General features: G+C 59.0%; 1 protein-coding gene across 1 annotated transcript in view; it reads right to left on the bottom strand.

The window, feature by feature from the left end:
- Window positions 1-26,534, bottom strand: part of FBXO16 (F-box protein 16) — a 71,713-nt gene that overhangs the window by 24,055 nt on the left and 21,124 nt on the right. The window contains exons 2-3 of the mRNA XM_075338840.1: window positions 3,617-3,723; window positions 1,609-1,644 (exon numbers count right to left, since the gene is read on the bottom strand). Coding sequence (XP_075194955.1) covers window positions 1,609-1,644; window positions 3,617-3,712 — 132 coding nt within the window. The 5' untranslated portion in view covers window positions 3,713-3,723. The remainder of the gene's footprint in view (window positions 1-1,608; window positions 1,645-3,616; window positions 3,724-26,534) is intronic.

Raw genomic sequence — 26,534 nt, 5'->3', positions numbered from 1 at the left:
ACACCATCCCCACCGTCACACATGGTGGAGGCAGCATCCTGCTGTGGGGAGGCTTTTCTTCAGCAGGGGCAGGGAAGCTGGTCAAAGGTGATAGGAAGATGGATGGAGCTAAATACAGGACAATCCTGGAGGAAAAAGTAACACGACACATCCCACTGAAAACACCATCCCCACCGTCACACATGGTGGAGGCAGCATCCTGCTGTGAGGAGGCTTCTCGTCAGCAGGGGCAGGGAAGCTGGTCAGAGGTGATGGGAAGATGAATGGAGCTAAATACAGGGCAATCCTGGAGGAAAACCTTTTAGAGGCTGCAGAAGACCCAAGACTGGGGCGTAGGTTCACCTTCCAGCATGACAACGACCCTAAACATCCGGCCAAAGCTACAATGGAGGGTTTAGATCAGAGCATATTTGTGTGTGTATATGTGGGTGGGTGTGTGAATGGCCCAGTCACAGTGCAGACCCAAATCTACCGACAAGATGGGAAAATAGCTGATCACAGACGTCTCCATCCAATCTCACTGAGCGAGAGTAAAGAAGAAGAGGAAAATGTCACTTCTAGATTAGCAAAGCTGGAGAGACTGACCCCAAAATACAGAGGAAGGTGGTCCTACATAGTACTGACTTGGGGCTGAATACTAATGCACATCACAATATTCAGATTTATATTTTTAATAATTAGAAAACCAGGAATCATTTCCCTTAGGGGTACTTTGCACACTACGACATTGCAAGCCGATGCTGCGATGCCAAGCGCGATAGTCCCCACCCCCGTCGCAGCTGTGGTATCATGGTGATAGCTGGTGTAGCGAACATTATCGCTACGGCAGCTTCACATGCACTTACCTGACGTGCGATGTCGCTCTGGCCGGCGAACCGCCTGCTTCTTAAGGGGGCGGGTCGTGCGGCGTCACTGCGACGTCACACGGCAGGCGGCCAATAGGAGCAGAGGGGCGGAGATGAGCGGGATGTAAACATCCCGCCCACCTTCTTCCTTCCGCATAGTCGACGGGAGCCGCGGTGACGCAGGTAGGAGATGTTCCTCGCTCCTGTGGCTTCTCACACACAGCGATGTGTGCTGCCGCAGGAGCGAGGAACAACATCGGACCGTTGCAGCAAGGTAATTATGGAATTCGCCGACACTGCACCGATGATACGATTACGACGCTTTTGCGCTCGTTAATCGTATCATCTAGGCTTTACACACTACGATGTCGAGAGCGACGCAGGAAGTGCGTCACTTTCGACATGACCCCACCGACATCGCACCTGCGATGTCGTAGTGTGCAAAGTACCCCTTACACTTCACAGATACTTGTACTTGGTGTTGGTAAATAACATAAAGTTCCAATAAATGACATTTACGTTAGTGAGTGTAACGTGAAAAAAATGTGGAAAAGTTGACGGGGTATGAATACTTTTTATGTACATAGATCTGTAGGGAGTATTTCTGTTTCTATGACAATACAGCAGCAGAATAACATATAAATGCCGATGTCACAGGCTTTGTATGGACACAATATAGCCATATTGATCATGGGAGACAGGAGCAGAACAGTCGTCCGTGACTTGCACATGGCGTGGATGATGGACGGAGGACGCCTCGTACCCACTTTCCCAGTAACGCTCTTCTTTCTTCGAACACCTATGTAAATATAAAGGATGACAGCAGTAAATCAGATGTATGGAGTGTACACAGGATCCAATGTAACACGCTGAGAACCGCGCTGCCCGAGGGCGACACCACACCCCGGGCTCCACACACGGAAAGGAGACTCTCTAGGTCAGTAATAAGAATGGAAGGATTGTTTTTATTGTTTTATATAATTTAATTTAATTACAAAAAAGTTGATATTTTTATTTATTTTTGGAGACACGGTATTTATTTTCCCTATTATGGAGCTGTGTGAGGGGTTATTTTATTGCTGTGGTTTTTATTGGAACCATTTTGGTATAAATTTAATCTTTTGATTGTTTTGCATGATATATTTTTTGGGGGGGGGGATGCAATGCAACATCAGCATTTTTAGTCTTTTGTGTTTGTTTAGATCAATTATATTTTCATAAATCTTAAATTTAGTACCAAATATACGTGTCTAAAAGATGGGTTGACTAAAAGGGTCTGGTGACAGTGACAGTCTCGAGGGCTGGAGGCTTAGGGGTACTTTGCACGCTGCGACATCACGGCTGCGATGTCGGTGGGGTCAAATCGAAAGTGCCGCACATCCGGCGTCGCAGTATGTGAATCCTTTTACATACGATTAACGAGCGCAAAAGCGTCGTTATCGTATCATCGGTGTAGGTCCGACATTTCCATAATTTTGCAGCCGCGACGGTACGATGTTGTTCCTCGTTCCTGCGGCAGCACACATCGCTACGTGTGTAAAGCCGCAGGAGCGAGGAACATCTCCTTACCTGCGTCCGCCGGCTATGCGGAAGGAAGGAGGTGGGCGGGATGTTTACGTCCTGCTCATCTCCGCCCCTCCGCTCCTATTGGCCGCCTGCCGTGTGACGTCACTGTGACTCCTTAATAAGGAGGCGGGTCGCCGGCCAGAGCGACGTCGCAGGGCAGGTGAGTGCATGTGAAGCTGGCGTAGCGATGATGTTCGCTACGGGAGCTATCACAAGATATCGCATCTGCGACGGGGGCGGGGACTATCGCGCTCGGCATCGCTACCATCGGCTTGCGATGTCGTAGTGTGCAAAGTACCCCTTAGGCATAACTAAGCGCCCACCGCAAGACAGATGTCAGGAACCACTTCCAGGCAAGTGACCGGGACTGTAGCAGCTGTCCCGGTACAGGTGGGGTGAATGAGGCAGGCTGGACAGGCGGGTATGGACAGGAATGGTGGGTACGGCAGGGATAGATAGATGTGGGAAGGCAGGTACTGGAGACGGACACAGGGATAACAAGACAGGAGCACAGAACCTGACAACTAGCTAGGTAGCAGACTCAAGACTGACTAACTAGAGGCATTGTACAGGCACCTCCCCTAATGGGAGGGTGCCTTAAATACAATATGGCAATAGGCAATTCCTGAAAACAGCGCACCTGCCCTGAGGAGAGGAGGGTCGGTGCATATGCCCGTGTCTTAGGTGCACTCCCAGGAACCCTGTTCGGCATGTACAGGGCCTGGGAGGGGAAGAAGGCAGCAGTACACGTGAATGGCCGGGGGATTGCGGGAGAGGAAGCGACCTAGCCAGGGCGGTAAGTCAGCAAAGACGCAAGCGCTACACAGTGTAAACTCCAGAAAAAACTGTGATAGTGGTGCTGAGCTCTGCTAGTCACCAGACTTGTCACTCAAGGAAGAGCCCGCCCCACCAAAAACCAGGATGTAAGGAGACTGCATTGCTTTGAGCTGCTCAAGAGACAACTTGAAAATACCCCTTTAAAGGCCTGGAACAACTTTGCCCAGGAGACGGGATATGTAAAGACAAATATATATTCCCTACCGGCATTCCCACAGATCAAGCGCAAGAAACAGGAAGACGCCGGAATGTTTCCATTCTCGGGCAGCAAGCAGAGATCTTGGGGCAATACAAAGTATATTAGAAAGTTTCCGAACTTTTCTCTAAACTTTATTTGGCTATGTGGCCCCCCCCTTACATGATCTCACCTTGTCGTTCATCAGCGGGTGGTTCAGGGGGGTCCAGGTGCTCATTTTCGTCTGCAGCTTCGCCCCCTCCATGTTCTTAGGTGGAGCGAATGCCATTTCTTCTAGTCCTACATTTCGGGATAATGGAGAAGTGAGATGAAGTGTGAGGGCGCCGTATTTACCCAGTCACTCGCCCGTGCACAGTCACCATCGCACAAAGGCTTTGCTTATTTTAGTTTCGCTCACACAGAAATGGAACTTTTCCCGGTCACTCGGGATTACGGCTCCGGGGTGTTTGCCTTGTGCAGCGGCTGCGGCCATTTGTCACAGGTGAAATGTTTGGACAGATTATGACACGCGGATTATGGATCTGATTCTGTTACGTTACTGAAATTTAAACAAGAACTGCGCCATCCACAGACAGGATACCCCGAGCCATCCCACACCATCCACACACAGGATACCCGAGCCATCCCACACAATCCACACACAGGATACCCGAGCCATCCCGCACCATCCACACACAGGATACCCGAGCCATCCCGCACCATCCACACACAGGATACCCGAGCCATCCCACACCATCCACACACAGGATACCCGAGCCATCCCACACCATCCACACACAGGATACCCGAGCCATCCCACACCATCCACACACAGGATACCCGAGCCATCCCGCACCATCCCGCACCATTCACACACAGTATACCCGAGCCATCCCGCACCATTCACACACAGGATACCCGAGCCATCCCACACCATCCACACACAGGATACCCGAGCCATCCCGCACCATCCCGCACCATTCACACACAGTATACCCGAGCCATCCCGCACCATCCACACACAGGATACCCGAGCCATCCCACACCATCCACACACAGGATACTCGAGCCATCCCGCACCATCCACACACAGGATACCCGAGCCATCCCACACCATCCACACACAGGATACCCGAGCCATCCCGCACCATCCACACACAGGATACCCGAGCCATCCCGCACCATCCACACACAGGATACCCGAGCCATCCCGCACCATCCACACACAGGATACCCGAGCCATCCCGCACCATCCACACACAGGATACCCGAGCCGTCCCACACCATCCACACACAGGATACCCGAGCCAGCCCGCACCATCCACACACAGGATACTCGAGCCATCCCGCACCATCCCGCACCATTCACACACAGGATACCTGAGCCATCCCGCACCATCCACACACAGGATACCCGAGCCGTCCCACACCATCCACACACAGGATACCCGAGCCATCCCGCACCATCCACACACAGGATACTCGAGCCATCCCGCACCATTCACACACAGGATACCCGAGCCATCCCGCACCATCCACACACAGGATACCCGAGCCATCCCACAACATCCACACACAGGATACCCGAGCCATCCCGCACCATCCACACACAGGATACCCGAGCCATCCCACACCATCCACACACAGGATACCCGAGCCATCCCCCACCATCCGTACACAGGATACCCGAGCCATCCCACACCATCCACACACAGGATACCCGAGCCATCCCACACCATCCAAACACAGGATACCCGAGCCATCCCAAACCATCCGTACACAGGATACCCGAGCCATCCCACACCATCCACACACAGGATACCCGAGCCATCCCGCGCCATCCACACACAGGATACCCGAGCCATCCCGCACCATCCACACACAGGATACCCGAGCCATCCCACACCATCCACACACAGGATACCCGAGCCATCCCACACCATCCGTACACAGGATACCCGAGCCATCCCACACCATCCACACACAGGATACCCGAGCCATCCCACACCATCCACACACAGGATACCCGAGCCGTCCCACACCATCCACACACAGGATACCCGAGCCATCCCACACCATCCACACACAGGATACCCGAGCCATCCCGCACCATCCACACACAGGATACCCGAGCCATCCCGCACCATCCACACACAGGATACCCGAGCCATCCCACACCATCCACACACAGGATACCCGAGCCATCCCGCACCATCCACACACAGGATACCCGAGCCATCCCACACCATCCACACACAGGATACCCGAGCCATCCCGCACCATCCACACACAGGATACCCGAGCCATCCCGCACCATCCACACACAGGATACCCGAGCCATCCCGCACCATCCACACACAGGATACCCGAGCCATCCCACACCATCCACACACAGGATACCCGAGCCATCCCGCACCATCCACACACAGGATACCCGAGCCGTCCCACACCATCCACACACAGGATACCCGAGCCATCCCACACCATCCACACACAGGATACCCGAGCCATCCCGCACCATCCACACACAGGATACCCGAGCCATCCCGCACCATCCGCACACAGGATACCCGAGCCATCCCACACCATCCACACACAGGATACCCGAGCCATCCCGCACCATCCACACACAGGATACCCGAGCCATCCCACACCATCCACACACAGGATACCCGAGCCATCCCGCACCATCCACAGACAGGATACCTGAGCCATCCCGCGCCATCCACACACAGGATACCCGAGCCATCCCGCGCCATCCACACACAGGATACCCGAGCCATCCCGCACCATCCACACACAGGATACCCGAGCCATCCCGCACCATCCACACACAGGATACCCGAGCCATCCCACACCATCCACACACAGGATACCCGAGCCATCCCGCGCCATCCACACACAGGATACCCGAGCCATCCCACACCATCCACACACAGGATACCCGAGCCATCCCACACCATCCACACACAGGATACCCGAGCCGTCCCACACCATCCACACACAGGATACCCGAGCCATCCCACACCATCCACACACAGGATACCCGAGCCATCCCGCACCATCCACACACAGGATACCCGAGCCATCCCGCACCATCCACACACAGGATACCCGAGCCATCCCACACCATCCACACACAGGATACCCGAGCCATCCCGCACCATTCACACACAGGATACCCGAGCCATCCCACACCATCCACACACAGGATACCCGAGCCATCCCGCACCATCCACAGACAGGATACCTGAGCCATCCCGCGCCATCCACACACAGGATACCCGAGCCATCCCGCGCCATCCACACACAGGATACCCGAGCCATCCCGCACCATCCACACACAGGATACCCGAGCCATCCACACACAGGATACCCGAGCCATCCCACACCATCCACACACAGGATACCCGAGCCATCCCGCACCATCCACACACAGGATACCCGAGCCATCCCACACCATCCACACACAGGATAGCCGAGCCATCCCACACCATCCACACACAGGATACCCGAGCCATCTCGCACCATCCACACACAGGATACCCGAGCCATCCCACACCATCCGTACACAGGATACCCGAGTCATCCCACACCATCCACACACAGGATACCCGAGCCATCCCGCACCATCCACACACAGGATACCCGAGCCATCCCACACCATCCACACACAGGATACCCGAGCCATCCCACACCATCCACACACAGGATACCCGAGCCATCCCGCACCATCCACACACAGGATACCCGAGCCATCCCGCACCATCCACACACAGGATACCCGAGCCATCCCGCACCATCCACACACAGGATACCCGAGCCATCCCGCACCATCCACAGACAGGATACCCGAGCCATCCCACACCATCCACAGACAGGATACCCGAGCCATCCCGCACCATCCACACACAGGATACCCGAGCCATCCCGCACCATCCACAGACAGGATACCCGAGCCATCCCACACCATCCACAGACAGGATACCCGAGCCATCCCACACCATCCACACACAGTATACCCGAGCCGTCCCGCACCATCCACACACAGGATACCCGAGCCATCCCACACCATCCACACACAGGATACCCGAGCCATCCCGCACCATCCACACACAGGATACCCGAGCCATCCCACACCATCCACACACAGGATAACCGAGCCATCCCGCATCATCCACACACAGGATACCCGAGCCATCCCACACCATCCACACACAGGATACCCGAGCCATCCCGCACCATCCACACACAGGATACCCGAGCCATCCCGCACCATCCACACACAGGATACCCGAGCCATCCCGCACCATCCACAGACAGTATACCCGAGCCATCCCACACCATCCACAGACAGTATACCCGAGCCATCCCACACCATCCACAGACAGTATACCCGAGCCATCCCACACCATCCACAGACAGGATACCCGAGCCATCCCGCACCATCCACACACAGGATACCCGAGCCATCCCACACCATCCACACACAGGATACCCGAGCCATCCCGTACCATCCACACACAGGATACCCGAGCCGTCCCACACCATCCACACACAGGATACCCAAGCCATCCCGCACCATCCACACACAGGATACCCGAGCCATCCCGCACCATCCACAGACAGGATACCCGAGCCGTCCCGCACCATCCACAGACAGGATACCCGAGCCGTCCCGCACCATCCACAGACAGGATACCCGAGCCGTCAGGCACCATCCACAGACAGGATACCCGAGCCGTCCCGCACCATCCACACACAGGATACCCGAGCCATCCCGCACCATCCACACACAGGATACCCGAGCCATCCCACACCATCCACACACAGGATACCCGAGCCATACCGCACCATCCACACACAGGATACCCGAGCCATACCGCACCATCCACACACAGGATACCCGAGCCATACCGCACCATCCACACACAGGATACCCGAGCCATTCCGCACCATCCACACACAGGATACCCGAGCCATTCCGCACCATCCACACACAGGATACCCGAGCCATCCCGCACCATCCACACACAGGATACCCGAGCCATTCCGCACCATCCACACACAGGATACCCGAGCCATCCCGCACCATCCACAGACAGTATACCCGAGCCATCCCGCACCATCCACACACAGGATACCCGAGCCATCCCACACCATCCACACACAGGATACCCAAGCCATCCCGCACCATCCACACACAGGATACCCGAGCCATCCCGCACCATCCACAGACAGGATACCCGAGCCGTCCCGCACCATCCACAGACAGGATACCCGAGCCGTCCCGCACCATCCACAGACAGGATACCCGAGCCGTCCCGCACCATCCACAGACAGGATACCCGAGCCGTCCCGCACCATCCACAGACAGGATACCCGAGCCGTCCCGCACCATCCACACACAGGATACCCGAGCCATCCCACACCATCCACACACAGGATACCCGAGCCATCCCACACCATCCACACACAGGATACCCGAGCCATACCGCACCATCCACACACAGGATACCCAAGCCATACCGCACCATCCACACACAGGATACCCGAGCCATTCCGCACCATCCACACACAGGATACCCGAGCCATCCCGCACCATCCACACACAGGATACCCGAGCCATTCCGCACCATCCACACACAGGATACCCGAGCCATCCCGCACCATCCACAGACAGTATACCCGAGCCATCCCGCACCATCCACACACAGGATACCCGAGCCATCCCACACCATCCACACACAGCATACCCGAGCCATCCCGCACCATCCACACACAGGATACCCGAGCCATCCCACGCCATCCACACACAGGATACCCGAGCCATCCCGCACAATCCACACACAGGATACCCGAGCCATCCGACACCATCCACACACAGGATACCCGAGCCATCACGCACCATCCACACACAGGATAACCGAGCCGTCCCACGCCATCTACACACAGGATACCCGAGCCATCCCACACCATCCACACACAGGATACCCGAGCCATCCCACACCATCCACACACAGGATACCCGAGCCATCCCGCACCATCCACACACAGGATACCCGAGCCATCCCACACCATCCACACACAGTATACCCGAGCCATCCCGCACCATCCACACACAGGATACCCGAGCCATCCCACACCATCCACACACAGGATACCCGAGCCATCCCACACCATCCACACACAGGATACCCGAGCCATCCCACACCATCCACACACAGGATACCCGAGCCATCCCGCACCATCCACACACAGGATACCCGAGCCATCCCACACCATCCACACACAGGATACCCGAGCCATCCCACACCATCCACACACAGGATACCCGAGCCATCCCACACCATCCACACACAGGATACCCGAGCCATCCCACACCATCCACACACAGGATACCCGAGCCATCCCACACCATCCACACACAGGATACCCGAGCCATCCCACACCATCCACACACAGGATACCCGAGCCATCCCACACCATCCACACACAGGATACCCGAGCCATCCCACACCATCCACACACAGGATACCCGAGCCATCCCGCACCATCCACACACAGGATACCCGAGCCATCCCACACCATCCACACACAGGATACCCGAGCCATCCCACACCATCCACACACAGGATACCCGAGCCATCCCAAACCATCCACACACAGGATACCTGAGCCATCCCGCACCATCCACACACAGGATACCCGAGCCATCCCACACCATCCACACACAGGATACCCGAGCCATCCCACACCATCCACACACAGGATACCCGAGCCATCCCACACCATCCACACACAGGATACCCGAGCCATCCCGCACCATCCACACACAGGATACCCGAGCCATCCCGCACCATCCACACACAGGATACCCGAGCCATCCCGCACCATCCACACACAGGATACCCGAGCCGTCCTGCACCATCCGCACAAAAGATACCCGAGCCGTCCCGCTCCATCCACAGACAGGATACCCGAGCCGTCCAGCACAATCCCCATATAGGATACCCGAGCCGTCCCGCACCATCCCCATACAGGATACCCGAGCTGTCCCGCGCCATCCCCATACAGGATACCCGAGCCGTCCTGCACCATCCGCACAAAGGATACCCGAGCCGTCCTGCGCCATCTACAGACAGGATACCCGAGCCGTCCCATACCATCAACAGACAGGATACCCGAGCCGTCCCGCGCCATCCACAGACAGGATACCCGAGCCATCCCACGCCATCCACAGACAGGATACCCGAGCCGTCCCGCGCCAATCTGCACACAGGATTCCCGAGCCGTCCCGCACCATATGCACCCGAGCCGTCCCTCGCTAACCACAGACAGGATACCCGAGCCGTCCCTCGCTATCCATATACAGGATACCCGAGCCGTCCCGCACCATCCCCATACAGGATACCCGAGCTGTCCTTCGCTATCCATATACAGGATACCCGAGCCGTCCCGCACCATCCGCACACAGGATACCCGAGCCGTCCCACGCCATCCACACACAGGATACCCGAGCCATCCCGCACCATCCACACACAGGATACCCGAGCCATCCCACACCATCCACACACAGGATACCCGAGCCATCCCACACAATCCACACACAGGATACCCGAGCCATCCCACACCATCCACACACAGGATACCCGAGCCATCCTGCACCATCCACACACAGGATACCCGAGCCATCCCACACCATCCACACACAGGATACCCGAGCCATCCCGCACCATCCACACACAGGATACCCGAGCCGTCCTGCACCATCCGCACAAAAGATACCCGAGCCATCCCACACCATCCACACACAGGATACCCGAGCCGTCCCGCTCCATCCACAGACAGGATACCCGAGCCGTCCAGCACCATCCCCATATAGGATACCCGAGCCGTCCCGCACCATCCCCATACAGGATACCCGAGCTGTCCCGCACCATCCCCATACAGGATACCCGAGCTGTCCCGCGCCATCCACACACAGGATACCCGAGCCATCCCACACCATCCACAGACAGGATATCCGAGCCATCCCGCACCATCAACACACAGGATACCCGAGCCATCCCGCACCATCCACACACAGGATACCCGAGCCGTCCCGCGCCATCCACACACAGGATACCCGAGCCATCCCGCACCATCCACACACAGGACACCCGAGCCATCCCACACCATCCACACACAGGATACCCGAGCCATCCCACACCATCCACACACAGGATACCCGAGCCATCCCACACCATCCACACACAGGATACCCGAGCCATCCCACACCATCCACACACAGGATACCCGAGCCATCCCACACCATCCACACACAGGATACCCGAGCCATCCCACACCATCCACACACAGGATACCCGAGCCATCCCACACCATCCACACACAGGATACCCGAGCCGTCCCGCGCCATCCACACACAGGATACCCGAGCCATCCCACACCATCCACACACAGGATACCCGAGCCATCCCACACCATCCACACACAGGATACCCGAGCCATCCCGCACCATCCACACACAGGATACCCGAGCCATCCCACACCATCCACACACAGGATACCCGAGCCATCCCACACCATCCACACACAGGATACCCGAGCCATCCCACACCATCCACACACAGGATACCCGAGCCATCCCACACCATCCACACACAGGATACCCGAGCCATCCCGCACCATCCACACACAGGATACCCGAGCCATCCCACACCATCCACACACAGGATACCCGAGCCATCCCACACCATCCACACACAGGATACCCGAGCCATCCCAAACCATCCACACACAGGATACCCGAGCCATCCCGCACCATCCACACACAGGATACCCAAGCCATCCCACACCATCCACACACAGGATACCCGAGCCATCCCACACCATCCACACACAGGATACCCGAGCCATCCCACACCATCCACACACAGGATACCCGAGCCATCCCGCACCATCCACACACAGGATACCCGAGCCATCCCGCACCATCCACACACAGGATACCCGAGCCGTCCTGCACCATCCGCACAAAAGATACCCGAGCCGTCCCGCTGTATCCACAGACAGGATACCCGAGCCGTCCAGCACCATCCCCATATAGGATACCCGAGCCGTCCCGCACCATCCCCATACAGGATACCCGAGCTGTCCCGCGCCATCCCCATACAGGATACCCGAGCCGTCCTGCACCATCCGCACAAAGGATACCCGAGCCGTCCTGCGCCATCTACAGACAGGATACCCGAACCGTCCCATACCATCAACAGACAGGATACCCGAGCCGTCCCGCGCCATCCACAGACAGGATACCCGAGCCGTCCCACGCCATCCACAGACAGGATACCCGAGCCGTCCCGCGCCATCCGCACACAGGATTCCCGAGCCGTCCCGCACCATATGCACATAGGATACCCGAGCCGTCCCTCGCTAACCACAGACAGGATACCCGAGCCGTCCCTCGATATCCATATACAGGATACCCGAGCCGTCCCGCACCATCCCCATACAGGATACCCGAGCTGTCCTTCGCTATCCATATACAGGATACCCGAGCAGTCCCGCACCATCCGCACACAGGATACCCGAGCCGTCCCACGCCATCCACACACAGGATACCCGAGCCATCCCACACCATCCACACACAGGATACCCGAGCCATCCCGCACCATCCACACACAGGATACCCGAGCCATCCCACACCATCCACACACAGGATACCCGAGCCATCCCGCACCATCCACACACAGGATACCCGAGCCATCCCGCACCATCCACACACAGGATACCCGAGCCATCCCGCACAATCCACAGACAGTATACCCGAGCCATCCCACACCATCCGCAGACAGTATACCCGAGCCATCCCACACCATCCACAGACAGTATACCCGAGCCATCCCACACCATCCACACACAGGATACCCGAGCCATCCCGCACCATCCACACACAGGATACCCGAGCCATCCCACACCATCCACACACAGGATACCCGAGCCATCCTGTACCATCCACACACAGGATACCCGAGCCGTCCCACACCATCCACACACAGGATACCCAAGCCATCCCGCACCATCCACACACAGGATACCCGAGCCATCCCGCACCATCCACAGACAGGATACCCGAGCCGTCCCGCACCATCCACAGACAGGATACCCGAGCCGTCCCGCACCATCCACAGACAGGATACCCGAGCCGTCCCGCACCATCCACAGACAGGATACCCGAGCCGTCCCGCACCATCCACACACAGGATACCCGAGCCATCCCGCACCATCCACACACAGGATACCCGAGCCATCCCACACCATCCACACACAGGATACCCGAGCCATCCCACACCATCCACACACAGGATACCCGAGCCATACCGCACCATCCACACACAGGATACCCGAGCCATACCGCACCATCCACACACAGGATACCCGAGCCATTCTGCACCATCCACACACAGGATACCCGAGCCATCCCGCACCATCCACACACAGGATGCCCGAGCCATTCCGCACCATCCACACACAGGATACCCGAGCCATCCCGCACCATCCACAGACAGTATACCCGAGCCATCCCGCACCATCCACACACAGGATACCCGAGCCATCCCACACCATCCACACACAGGATACCCGAGCCATCCCGCACCATCCACACACAGGATACCCGAGCCATCCCACACCATCCACACACAGGATACCCGAGCCATCCCGCACCATCCACACACAGGATACCCGAGCCGTCCCACACCATCCATACACAGGATACCCGAGCCATCCCACGCCATCCATACATAGGATACCCGAGCCATCCCGCGCCATCCACACACAGGATACCTGAGCCATCCCGCACCATCCACACACAGGATACCCGAGCCATCCCGCACCATCCACACACAGGATACCCGAGCCATCCCACACCATCCACACACAGGATACCCGAGCCATCCTGCACCATCCACACACAGGATACCCGAGCCATCCCGCACCATCCACACACAGGATACCCGAGCCATCCCACACCATCCACACACACAGGATACCCGAGCCATCCCGCACCATCCACACACAGGATACCCGAGCCATCCCACACCATCCACAGACAGGATACCCGAGCCGTCCCTCGCTATCCATATACAGGATACCCGAGCCGTCCCGCACCATCCCCATACAGGATACCCGAGCTGTCCTTCGCTATCCATATACAGGATACCCGAGCCGTCCCGCACCATCCGCACACAGGATACCCGAGCCGTCCCGCACCATCCACAGACAGGATACCCGAGCCGTCCCGCACCATCCACACACAGGATACCCGAGCCATCCCGCACCATCCACACACAGGATACCCGAGCCATCCCACACCATCCACACACAGGATACCCGAGCCATCCCACACCATCCACACACAGGATACCCGAGCCATCCCACACCATCCACACACAGGATACCCGAGCCATACCGCACCATCCACACACAGGATACCCGAGCCATACCGCACCATCCACACACAGGATACCCGAGCCATTCCGCACCATCCACACACAGGATACCCGAGCCATCCCGCACCATCCACACACAGGATGCCCGAGCCATTCCGCACCATCCACACACAGGATACCCGAGCCATCCCGCACCATCCACAGACAGTATACCCGAGCCATCCCGCACCATCCACACACAGGATACTCGAGCCATCCCACACCATCCACACACAGGATACCCGAGCCATCCCGCACCATCCACACACAGGATACCCGAGCCATCCCACACCATCCACACACAGGATACCCGAGCCATCCCGCACCATCCACACACAGGATACCCGAGCCGTCCCACACCATCCATACACAGGATACCCGAGCCATCCCACGCCATCCATACACAGGATACCCGAGCCATCCCGCACCATCCACACACAGGATACCCGAGACATCCCACACCATCCACACACACAGGATACCCGAGCCATCCCGCACCATCCACACACAGGATACCCGAGCCATCCCACACCATCCACACACAGGATACCCGAGCCATCCCACACCATCCACACACAGGATACCCGAGCCATCCCACACCATCCACAGACAGGATACCCGAGCCATCCCGCACCATCCACACACAGGATACCCGAGCCATCCCGCACCATCCACACACAGGATACCCGAGCCATCCCACACCATCCACACACAGGATACCCGAGCCATCCCACACCATCCACACACAGGATACCCGAGCCATCCCACACCATCCACAGACAGGATACCCGAGCCATCCCGCACCATCCACACACAGGATACCCGAGCCATCCCGCACCACCCACACACAGGATACCCGAGCCGTCCCGCGCCATCCACACACAGGATACCCGAGCCATCCCGCACCATCCACACACAGGACACCCGAGCCATCCCACACCATCCACACACAGGATACCCGAGCCATCCCGCACCATCCACACACAGGATACCCGAGCCATCCCGCACCATCCACACACAGGATACCCGAGCCGTCCCGCGCCATCCACACACAGGATACCCGAGCCATCCCACACCATCCACACACAGGATACCCGAGCCATCCCACACCATCCACACACAGGATACCCGAGCCATCCCGCACCATCCACACACAGGATACCCGAGCCATCCCACACCATCCACACACAGGATACCCGAGCCATCCCACACCATCCACACACAGGATACCCGAGCCATCCCGCACCATCCACACACAGGATACCCGAGCCATCCCACACCATCCACACACAGGATACCCGAGCCATACCACACCATCCACACACAGGATACCCGAGCCATCCCAAACCATCCACACACAGGATACTCGAGCCATCCCGCACCATCCACACACAGGATACCCGAGCCATCCCACACCATCCACACACAGGATACCCGAGCCATCCCGCACCATCCACACACAGGATACCCGAGCCATCCCACACCATCCACACACAGGATACCCGAGCCATCCCACACCATCCACACACAGGATACCCGAGCCATCCCACACCATCCACACACAGGATACCCGAGCCATCCCGCACCATCCACACACAGGATACCCGAGCCATCCTGCACCATCCACACACAGGATACCCGAGCCATCCTGCACCATCCGCACAAAAGATACCCGAGCCGTCCCGCTCCATCCACAGACAGGATACCCGAGCCGTCCAGCACCATCCCCATATAGGATACCCGAGCCGTCCCGCACCATCCCCATACAGGATACCCGAGCTGTCCCGCGCCATCCCCATACAGGATACCCGAGCCGTCCTGCACCATCCGCACAAAGGATACCCGAGCCGTCCTGCGCCATCTACAGACAGGATACCCGAGCCGTCCCATACCATTAACAGACAGGATACCCGAGCCGTCCCGCGCCATCCACAGACAGGATACCCGAGCCGTCCCACGCCATCCACAGACAGGATACCCGAGCCGTCCCGCGCCATCCGCACACAGGATTCCCGAGCCGTCCCGCACCATATGCACATAGGATACCCGAGCCGTCCCTCGCTAACCACAGACAGGATACCCGAGCCGTCCCTCGCTATCCATATACAGGATACCCGAGCCGTCCCGCACCATCCCCATACAGGATACCCGAGCTGTCCTTCGCTATCCATATACAGGATACCCGAGCCGTCCCGCACCATCCGCACACAGGATACCCGAGCCATCCCGCACCATCCACAGACAGGATACCTGAGCCATCCGCACACAGGATACCCGAGCCGTCCCACGCCATCCGCACACAGGATACTCGAGCCGTCCTGCACCATCCACAGACAGGATACCCGAGCCACCCCACACCATCCACACACAGGATACCCGAGCCGTCCCGCGTCATCCACAGACAGGATACCCGAGCCATCCTGCACCATCCACACACAGGATACCCGAGCTGTCCCGCGCCATCCACAGACAGGATACCCGAGCCATCCTGCACCATCCACACACAGGATACCCGAGCCATCCCACACCATCCACACACAGGATACCCGAGCCGTCCCGCGTCATCCACAGACAGGATACCCGAGCCATCCCACACCATCCACACACAGGATACCCGAGCCATTCCGCGCCATCCACAGACAGGATACCCGAGCTATCCCGCACCATCCCCACACAGGATACCCGAGCCGTCCCACGCCATCCGCACACAGGATACTCGAGCCGTCCTGCACCATCCACAGACAGGATACCCGAGCCATCCCACACCATCCACACACAGGATACCCGAGCCATCCCACACCATCCACAGACAGGATACCCGAGCCATCCTGCTCCATCCACAGACAGGATACCCGAGCCATCCTGCTCCATCCACAGACAGGATACCTGAGCCGTCCCGCGCCATCCACAGACAGGATACCTGAGCCATCCCGCACCATCCCCACACAGGATACCCGAGCCGTCCCGCACCATCCCCACACAGGATACCCGAACCGTCCCGCACCATCCGTACACAGGAAACCCGAGCCATCCCACACCATCCACACACATGATACCCGAGCCGTCCCGCACCATCCGCACACAGGATACCCGAGCCGTCCTGCGCCATCCACAGACAGGATACCCGAGCCGTCCTGCACCATCCGCACAAAGGATACCCGAGCCGTCCCACGCCATCCGTACACAGGATACCCGAGCCGTCCCGCGCAATCCGTACACAGGATACCCGAGCCGTCCTGCACCATCCACAGACAGGATACCCGAGCCGTCCTGCGCCATCCACAGACAGGATACCCGAGCCATCCTGCACCATCCACACACAGGATACCCGAGCCGTCCTGCACCATCCACACACAGGATACCCGAGCCATCCCGCACCATCCACACACAGGATACCCGAGCCATCCCGCACCATCCACACACAGGATACCCGAGCCGTCCCGCGCCATCCACACACAGGATACCCGAGCCATCCCACACCATCCACACACAGGATACCCGAGCCATCCCACACCATCCACACACAGGATACCCGAGCCATCCCGCACCATCCACACACAGGATACCCGAGCCATCCCACACCATCCACACACAGGATACCCGAGCCATCCCACACCATCCACACACAGGATACCCGAGCCATCCCGCACCATCCACACACAGGATACCCGAGCCATCCCACACCATCCACACACAGGATACCCGAGCCATACCACACCATCCACACACAGGATACCCGAGCCATCCCAAACCATCCACACACAGGATACTCGAGCCATCCCGCACCATCCACACACAGGATACCCGAGCCATCCCACACCATCCACACACAGGATACCCGAGCCATCCCACACCATCCACACACAGGATACCCGAGCCATCCCACACCATCCACACACAGGATACCCGAGCCATCCCGCACCATCCACACACAGGATACCCGAGCCATCCCGCACCATCCACACACAGGATACCCGAGCCATCCTGCACCATCCGCACAAAAGATACCCGAGCCGTCCCGCTCCATCCACAGACAGGATACCCGAGCCGTCCAGCACCATCCCCATATAGGATACCCGAGCCGTCCCGCACCATCCCCATACAGGATACCCGAGCTGTCCCGCGCCATCCCCATACAGGATACCCGAGCCGTCCTGCACCATCCGCACAAAGGATACCCGAGCCGTCCTGCGCCATCTACAGACAGGATACCCGAGCCGTCCCATACCATTAACAGACAGGATACCCGAGCCGTCCCGCGCCATCTACAGACAGGATACCCGAGCCGTCCCACGCCATCCACAGACAGGATACCCGAGCCGTCCCGCGCCATCCGCACACAGGATTCCCGAGCCGTCCCGCACCATATGCACATAGGATACCCGAGCCGTCCCTCGCTAACCACAGACAGGATACCCGAGCCGTCCCTCGCTATCCATATACAGGATACCCGAGCCGTCCCGCACCATCCCCATACAGGATACCCGAGCTGTCCTTCGCTATCCATATACAGGATACCCGAGCCGTCCCGCAACATCCGCACACAGGATACCCGAGCCATCCCGCACCATCCACAGACAGGATACCTGAGCCATCCGCACACAGGATACCCGAGCCGTCCCACGCCATCCGCACACAGGATACTCGAGCCGTCCTGCACCATCCACAGACAGGATACCCGAGCCACCCCACACCATCCACACACAGGATACCCGAGCCGTCCCGCGTCATCCACAGACAGGATACCCGAGCCATCCTGCACCATCCACACACAGGATACCCGAGCTGTCCCGCGCCATCCACAGACAGGATACCCGAGCCATCCTGCACCATCCACACACAGGATACCCGAGCCATCCCACACCATCCACACACAGGATACCCGAGCCGTCCCGCGTCATCCACAGACAGGATACCCGAGCCATCCCACACCATCCACACACAGGATACCCGAGCCGTCCCGCGCCATCCACAGACAGGATACCCGAGCTATCCCGCACCATCCCCACACAGGATACCCGAGCCGTCCCACGCCATCCGCACACAGGATACTCGAGCCGTCCTGCACCATCCACAGACAGGATACCCGAGCCATCCCACACCATCCACACACAGGATACCCGAGCCATCCCACACCATCCACAGACAGGATACCCGAGCCATCCTGCTCCATCCACAGACAGGATACCCGAGCCATCCTGCTCCATCCACAGACAGGATACCTGAGCCGTCCCGCACCATCCCCACACAGGATACCCGAGCCGTCCCGCACCATCCCCACACAGGATACCCGAACCGTCCCGCACCATCCGTACACAGGAAACCCGAGCCATCCCACACCATCCACACACAGGATACCCGAGCCGTCCCGCACCATCCGCACACAGGATACCCGAGCCGTCCTGCGCCATCCACAGACAGGATACCCGAGCCGTCCTGCACCATCCGCACAAAGGATACCCGAGCCGTCCCACGCCATCCGTACACAGGAAACCCGAGCCATCCCACACCATCCACACACAGGAAACCCGAGCCATCCCACACCATCCACACACAGGATACCCGAGCCGTCCCGCACCATCCGCACACAGGATACCCGAGCCATCCCGCACCATCCACACACAGGATACCCGAGCCATCCCGCACCATCCACACACAGGATACCCGAGCCGTCCTGCACCATCCGCACAAAAGATACCCGAGCCGTCCCGCTCTATCCACAGACAGGATACCCGAGCCGTCCAGCACCATCCCCATATAGGATACCCGAGCCGTCCCGCACCATCCCCATACAGGATACCCGAGCTGTCCCGCGCCATCCCCATACAGGATACCCGAGCCGTCCTGCACCATCCGCACAAAGGATACCCGAGCCGTCCTGCGCCATCTACAGACAGGATACCCGAACCGTCCCATACCATCAACAGACAGGATACCCGAGCCGTCCCGCGCCATCCACAGACAGGATACCCGAGCCGTCCCACGCCATCCACAGACAGGATACCCGAGCCGTCCCGCGCCATCCGCACACAGGATTCCCGAGCCGTCCCGCACCATATGCACATAGGATACCCGAGCCGTCCCTCGCTAACCACAGACAGGATACCCGAGCCGTCCCTCGATATCCATATACAGGATACCCGAGCCGTCCCGCACCATCCCCATACAGGATACCCGAGCTGTCCTTCGCTATCCATATACAGGATACCCGAGCAGTCCCGCACCATCCGCACACAGGATACCCGAGCCGTCCCACGCCATCCACACACAGGATACCCGAGCCATCCCACACCATCCACACACAGGATACCCGAGCCATCCCGCACCATCCACACACAGGATACCCGAGCCATTCTGCACCATCCACACACAGGATACCCGAGCCATCCCGCACCATCCACACACAGGATGCCCGAGCCATTCCGCACCATCCACACACAGGATACCCGAGCCATCCCGCACCATCCACAGACAGTATACCCGAGCCATCCCGCACCATCCACACACAGGATACCCGAGCCATCCCACACCATCCACACACAGGATACCCGAGCCATCCCGCACCATCCACACACAGGATACCCGAGCCATCCCACACCATCCACACACAGGATACCCGAGCCATCCCGCACCATCCACACACAGGATACCCGAGCCGTCCCACACCATCCATACACAGGATACCCGAGCCATCCCACGCCATCCATACACAGGATACCCGAGCCATCCCGCGCCATCCACACACAGGATACCTGAGCCATCCCGCACCATCCACACACAGGATACCCGAGCCATCCCGCACCATCCACACACAGGATACCCGAGCCATCCCACACCATCCACACACAGGATACCCGAGCCATCCTGCACCATCCACACACAGGATACCCGAGCCATCCCGCACCATCCACACACAGGATACCCGAGCCATCCCACACCATCCACACACACAGGATACCCGAGCCATCCCGCACCATCCACACACAGGATACCCGAGCCATCCCACACCATCCACAGACAGGATACCCGAGCCGTCCCTCGCTATCCATATACAGGATACCCGAGCCGTCCCGCACCATCCCCATACAGGATACCCGAGCTGTCCTTCGCTATCCATATACAGGATACCCGAGCCGTCCCGCACCATCCGCACACAGGATACCCGAGCCGTCCCGCACCATCCACAGACAGGATACCCGAGCCGTCCCGCACCATCCACACACAGGATACCCGAGCCATCCCGCACCATCCACACACAGGATACCCGAGCCATCCCACACCATCCACACACAGGATACCCGAGCCATCCCACACCATCCACACACAGGATACCCGAGCCATCCCACACCATCCACACACAGGATACCCGAGCCATACCGCACCATCCACACACAGGATACCCGAGCCATACCGCACCATCCACACACAGGATACCCGAGCCATTCCGCACCATCCACACACAGGATACCCGAGCCATCCCGCACCATCCACACACAGGATGCCCGAGCCATTCCGCACCATCCACACACAGGATACCCGAGCCATCCCGCACCATCCACAGACAGTATACCCGAGCCATCCCGCACCATCCACACACAGGATACTCGAGCCATCCCACACCATCCACACACAGGATACCCGAGCCATCCCGCACCATCCACACACAGGATACCCGAGCCATCCCACACCATCCACACACAGGATACCCGAGCCATCCCGCACCATCCACACACAGGATACCCGAGCCGTCCCACACCATCCATACACAGGATACCCGAGCCATCCCACGCCATCCATACACAGGATACCCGAGCCATCCCACACCATCCACACACAGGATACCCGAGCCGTCCCACACCATCCACACACAGGATACCCGAGCCATCCCGCACCATCCACACACAGGATACCCGAGACATCCCACACCATCCACACACACAGGATACCCGAGCCATCCCGCACCATCCACACACAGGATACCCGAGCCATCCCACACCATCCACACACAGGATACCCGAGCCATCCCACACCATCCACACACAGGATACCCGAGCCATCCCACACCATCCACAGACAGGATACCCGAGCCATCCCGCACCATCCACACACAGGATACCCGAGCCATCCCGCACCATCCACACACAGGATACCCGAGCCATCCCACACCATCCACACACAGGATACCCGAGCCATCCCACACCATCCACACACAGGATACCCGAGCCATCCCACACCATCCACAGACAGGATACCCGAGCCATCCCGCACCATCCACACACAGGATACCCGAGCCATCCCGCACCACCCACACACAGGATACCCGAGCCGTCCCGCGCCATCCACACACAGGATACCCGAGCCATCCCGCACCATCCACACACAGGACACCCGAGCCATCCCACACCATCCACACACAGGATACCCGAGCCATCCCGCACCATCCACACACAGGATACCCGAGCCATCCCGCACCATCCACACACAGGATACCCGAGCCGTCCCGCGCCATCCACACACAGGATACCCGAGCCATCCCACACCATCCACACACAGGATACCCGAGCCATCCCACACCATCCACACACAGGATACCCGAGCCATCCCGCACCATCCACACACAGGATACCCGAGCCATCCCACACCATCCACACACAGGATACCCGAGCCATCCCACACCATCCACACACAGGATACCCGAGCCATCCCGCACCATCCACACACAGGATACCCGAGCCATCCCACACCATCCACACACAGGATACCCGAGCCATACCACACCATCCACACACAGGATACCCGAGCCATCCCAAACCATCCACACACAGGATACTCGAGCCATCCCGCACCATCCACACACAGGATACCCGAGCCATCCCACACCATCCACACACAGGATACCCGAGCCATCCCGCACCATCCACACACAGGATACCCGAGCCATCCCACACCATCCACACACAGGATACCCGAGCCATCCCACACCATCCACACACAGGATACCCGAGCCATCCCACACCATCCACACACAGGATACCCGAGCCATCCCGCACCATCCACACACAGGATACCCGAGCCATCCCGCACCATCCACACACAGGATACCCGAGCCATCCTGCACCATCCGCACAAAAGATACCCGAGCCGTCCCGCTCCATCCACAGACAGGATACCCGAGCCGTCCAGCACCATCCCCATATAGGATACCCGAGCCGTCCCGCACCATCCCCATACAGGATACCCGAGCTGTCCCGCGCCATCCCCATACAGGATACCCGAGCCGTCCTGCACCATCCGCACAAAGGATACCCGAGCCGTCCTGCGCCATCTACAGACAGGATACCCGAGCCGTCCCATACCATTAACAGACAGGATACCCGAGCCGTCCCGCGCCATCCACAGACAGGATACCCGAGCCGTCCCACGCCATCCACAGACAGGATACCCGAGCCGTCCCGCGCCATCCGCACACAGGATTCCCGAGCCGTCCCGCACCATATGCACATAGGATACCCGAGCCGTCCCTCGCTAACCACAGACAGGATACCCGAGCCGTCCCTCGCTATCCATATACAGGATACCCGAGCCGTCCCGCACCATCCCCATACAGGATACCCGAGCTGTCCTTCGCTATCCATATACAGGATACCCGAGCCGTCCCGCACCATCCGCACACAGGATACCCGAGCCATCCCGCACCATCCACAGACAGGATACCTGAGCCATCCGCACACAGGATACCCGAGCCGTCCCACGCCATCCGCACACAGGATACTCGAGCCGTCCTGCACCATCCACAGACAGGATACCCGAGCCACCCCACACCATCCACACACAGGATACCCGAGCCGTCCCGCGTCATCCACAGACAGGATACCCGAGCCATCCTGCACCATCCACACACAGGATACCCGAGCTGTCCCGCGCCATCCACAGACAGGATACCCGAGCCATCCTGCACCATCCACACACAGGATACCCGAGCCATCCCACACCATCCACACACAGGATACCCGAGCCGTCCCGCGTCATCCACAGACAGGATACCCGAGCCATCCCACACCATCCACACACAGGATACCCGAGCCGTTCCGCGCCATCCACAGACAGGATACCCGAGCTATCCCGCACCATCCCCACACAGGATACCCGAGCCGTCCCACGCCATCCGCACACAGGATACTCGAGCCGTCCTGCACCATCCACAGACAGGATACCCGAGCCATCCCACACCATCCACACACAGGATACCCGAGCCATCCCACACCATCCACAGACAGGATACCCGAGCCATCCTGCTCCATCCACAGACAGGATACCCGAGCCATCCTGCTCCATCCACAGACAGGATACCTGAGCCGTCCCGCGCCATCCACAGACAGGATACCTGAGCCATCCCGCACCATCCCCACACAGGATACCCGAGCCGTCCCGCACCATCCCCACACAGGATACCCGAACCGTCCCGCACCATCCGTACACAGGAAACCCGAGCCATCCCACACCATCCACACACATGATACCCGAGCCGTCCCGCACCATCCGCACACAGGATACCCGAGCCGTCCTGCGCCATCCACAGACAGGATACCCGAGCCGTCCTGCACCATCCGCACAAAGGATACCCGAGCCGTCCCACGCCATCCGTACACAGGATACCCGAGCCGTCCCGCGCAATCCGTACACAGGATACCCGAGCCGTCCTGCACCATCCACAGACAGGATACCCGAGCCGTCCTGCGCCATCCACAGACAGGATACCCGAGCCATCCTGCACCATCCACACACAGGATACCCGAGCCGTCCTGCACCATCCACACACAGGATACCCGAGCCATCCCGCACCATCCACACACAGGATACCCGAGCCATCCCGCACCATCCACACACAGGATACCCGAGCCGTCCCGCGCCATCCACACACAGGATACCCGAGCCATCCCACACCATCCACACACAGGATACCCGAGCCATCCCACACCATCCACACACAGGATACCCGAGCCATCCCGCACCATCCACACACAGGATACCCGAGCCATCCCACACCATCCACACACAGGATACCCGAGCCATCCCACACCATCCACACACAGGATACCCGAGCCATCCCGCACCATCCACACACAGGATACCCGAGCCATCCCACACCATCCACACACAGGATACCCGAGCCATACCACACCATCCACACACAGGATACCCGAGCCATCCCAAACCATCCACACACAGGATACTCGAGCCATCCCGCACCATCCACACACAGGATACCCGAGCCATCCCACACCATCCACACACAGGATACCCGAGCCATCCCACACCATCCACACACAGGATACCCGAGCCATCCCACACCATCCACACACAGGATACCCGAGCCATCCCGCACCATCCACACACAGGATACCCGAGCCATCCCGCACCATCCACACACAGGATACCCGAGCCATCCTGCACCATCCGCACAAAAGATACCCGAGCCGTCCCGCTCCATCCACAGACAGGATACCCGAGCCGTCCAGCACCATCCCCATATAGGATACCCGAGCCGTCCCGCACCATCCCCATACAGGATACCCGAGCTGTCCCGCGCCATCCCCATACAGGATACCCGAGCCGTCC

Source organism: Anomaloglossus baeobatrachus, chromosome 3 (assembly GCF_048569485.1).
Source record: "Anomaloglossus baeobatrachus isolate aAnoBae1 chromosome 3, aAnoBae1.hap1, whole genome shotgun sequence".
NCBI classification, from domain to species: domain Eukaryota; kingdom Metazoa; phylum Chordata; class Amphibia; order Anura; family Aromobatidae; genus Anomaloglossus; species Anomaloglossus baeobatrachus.
This window is presented reverse-complemented; position numbering and strand designations above follow the sequence as displayed.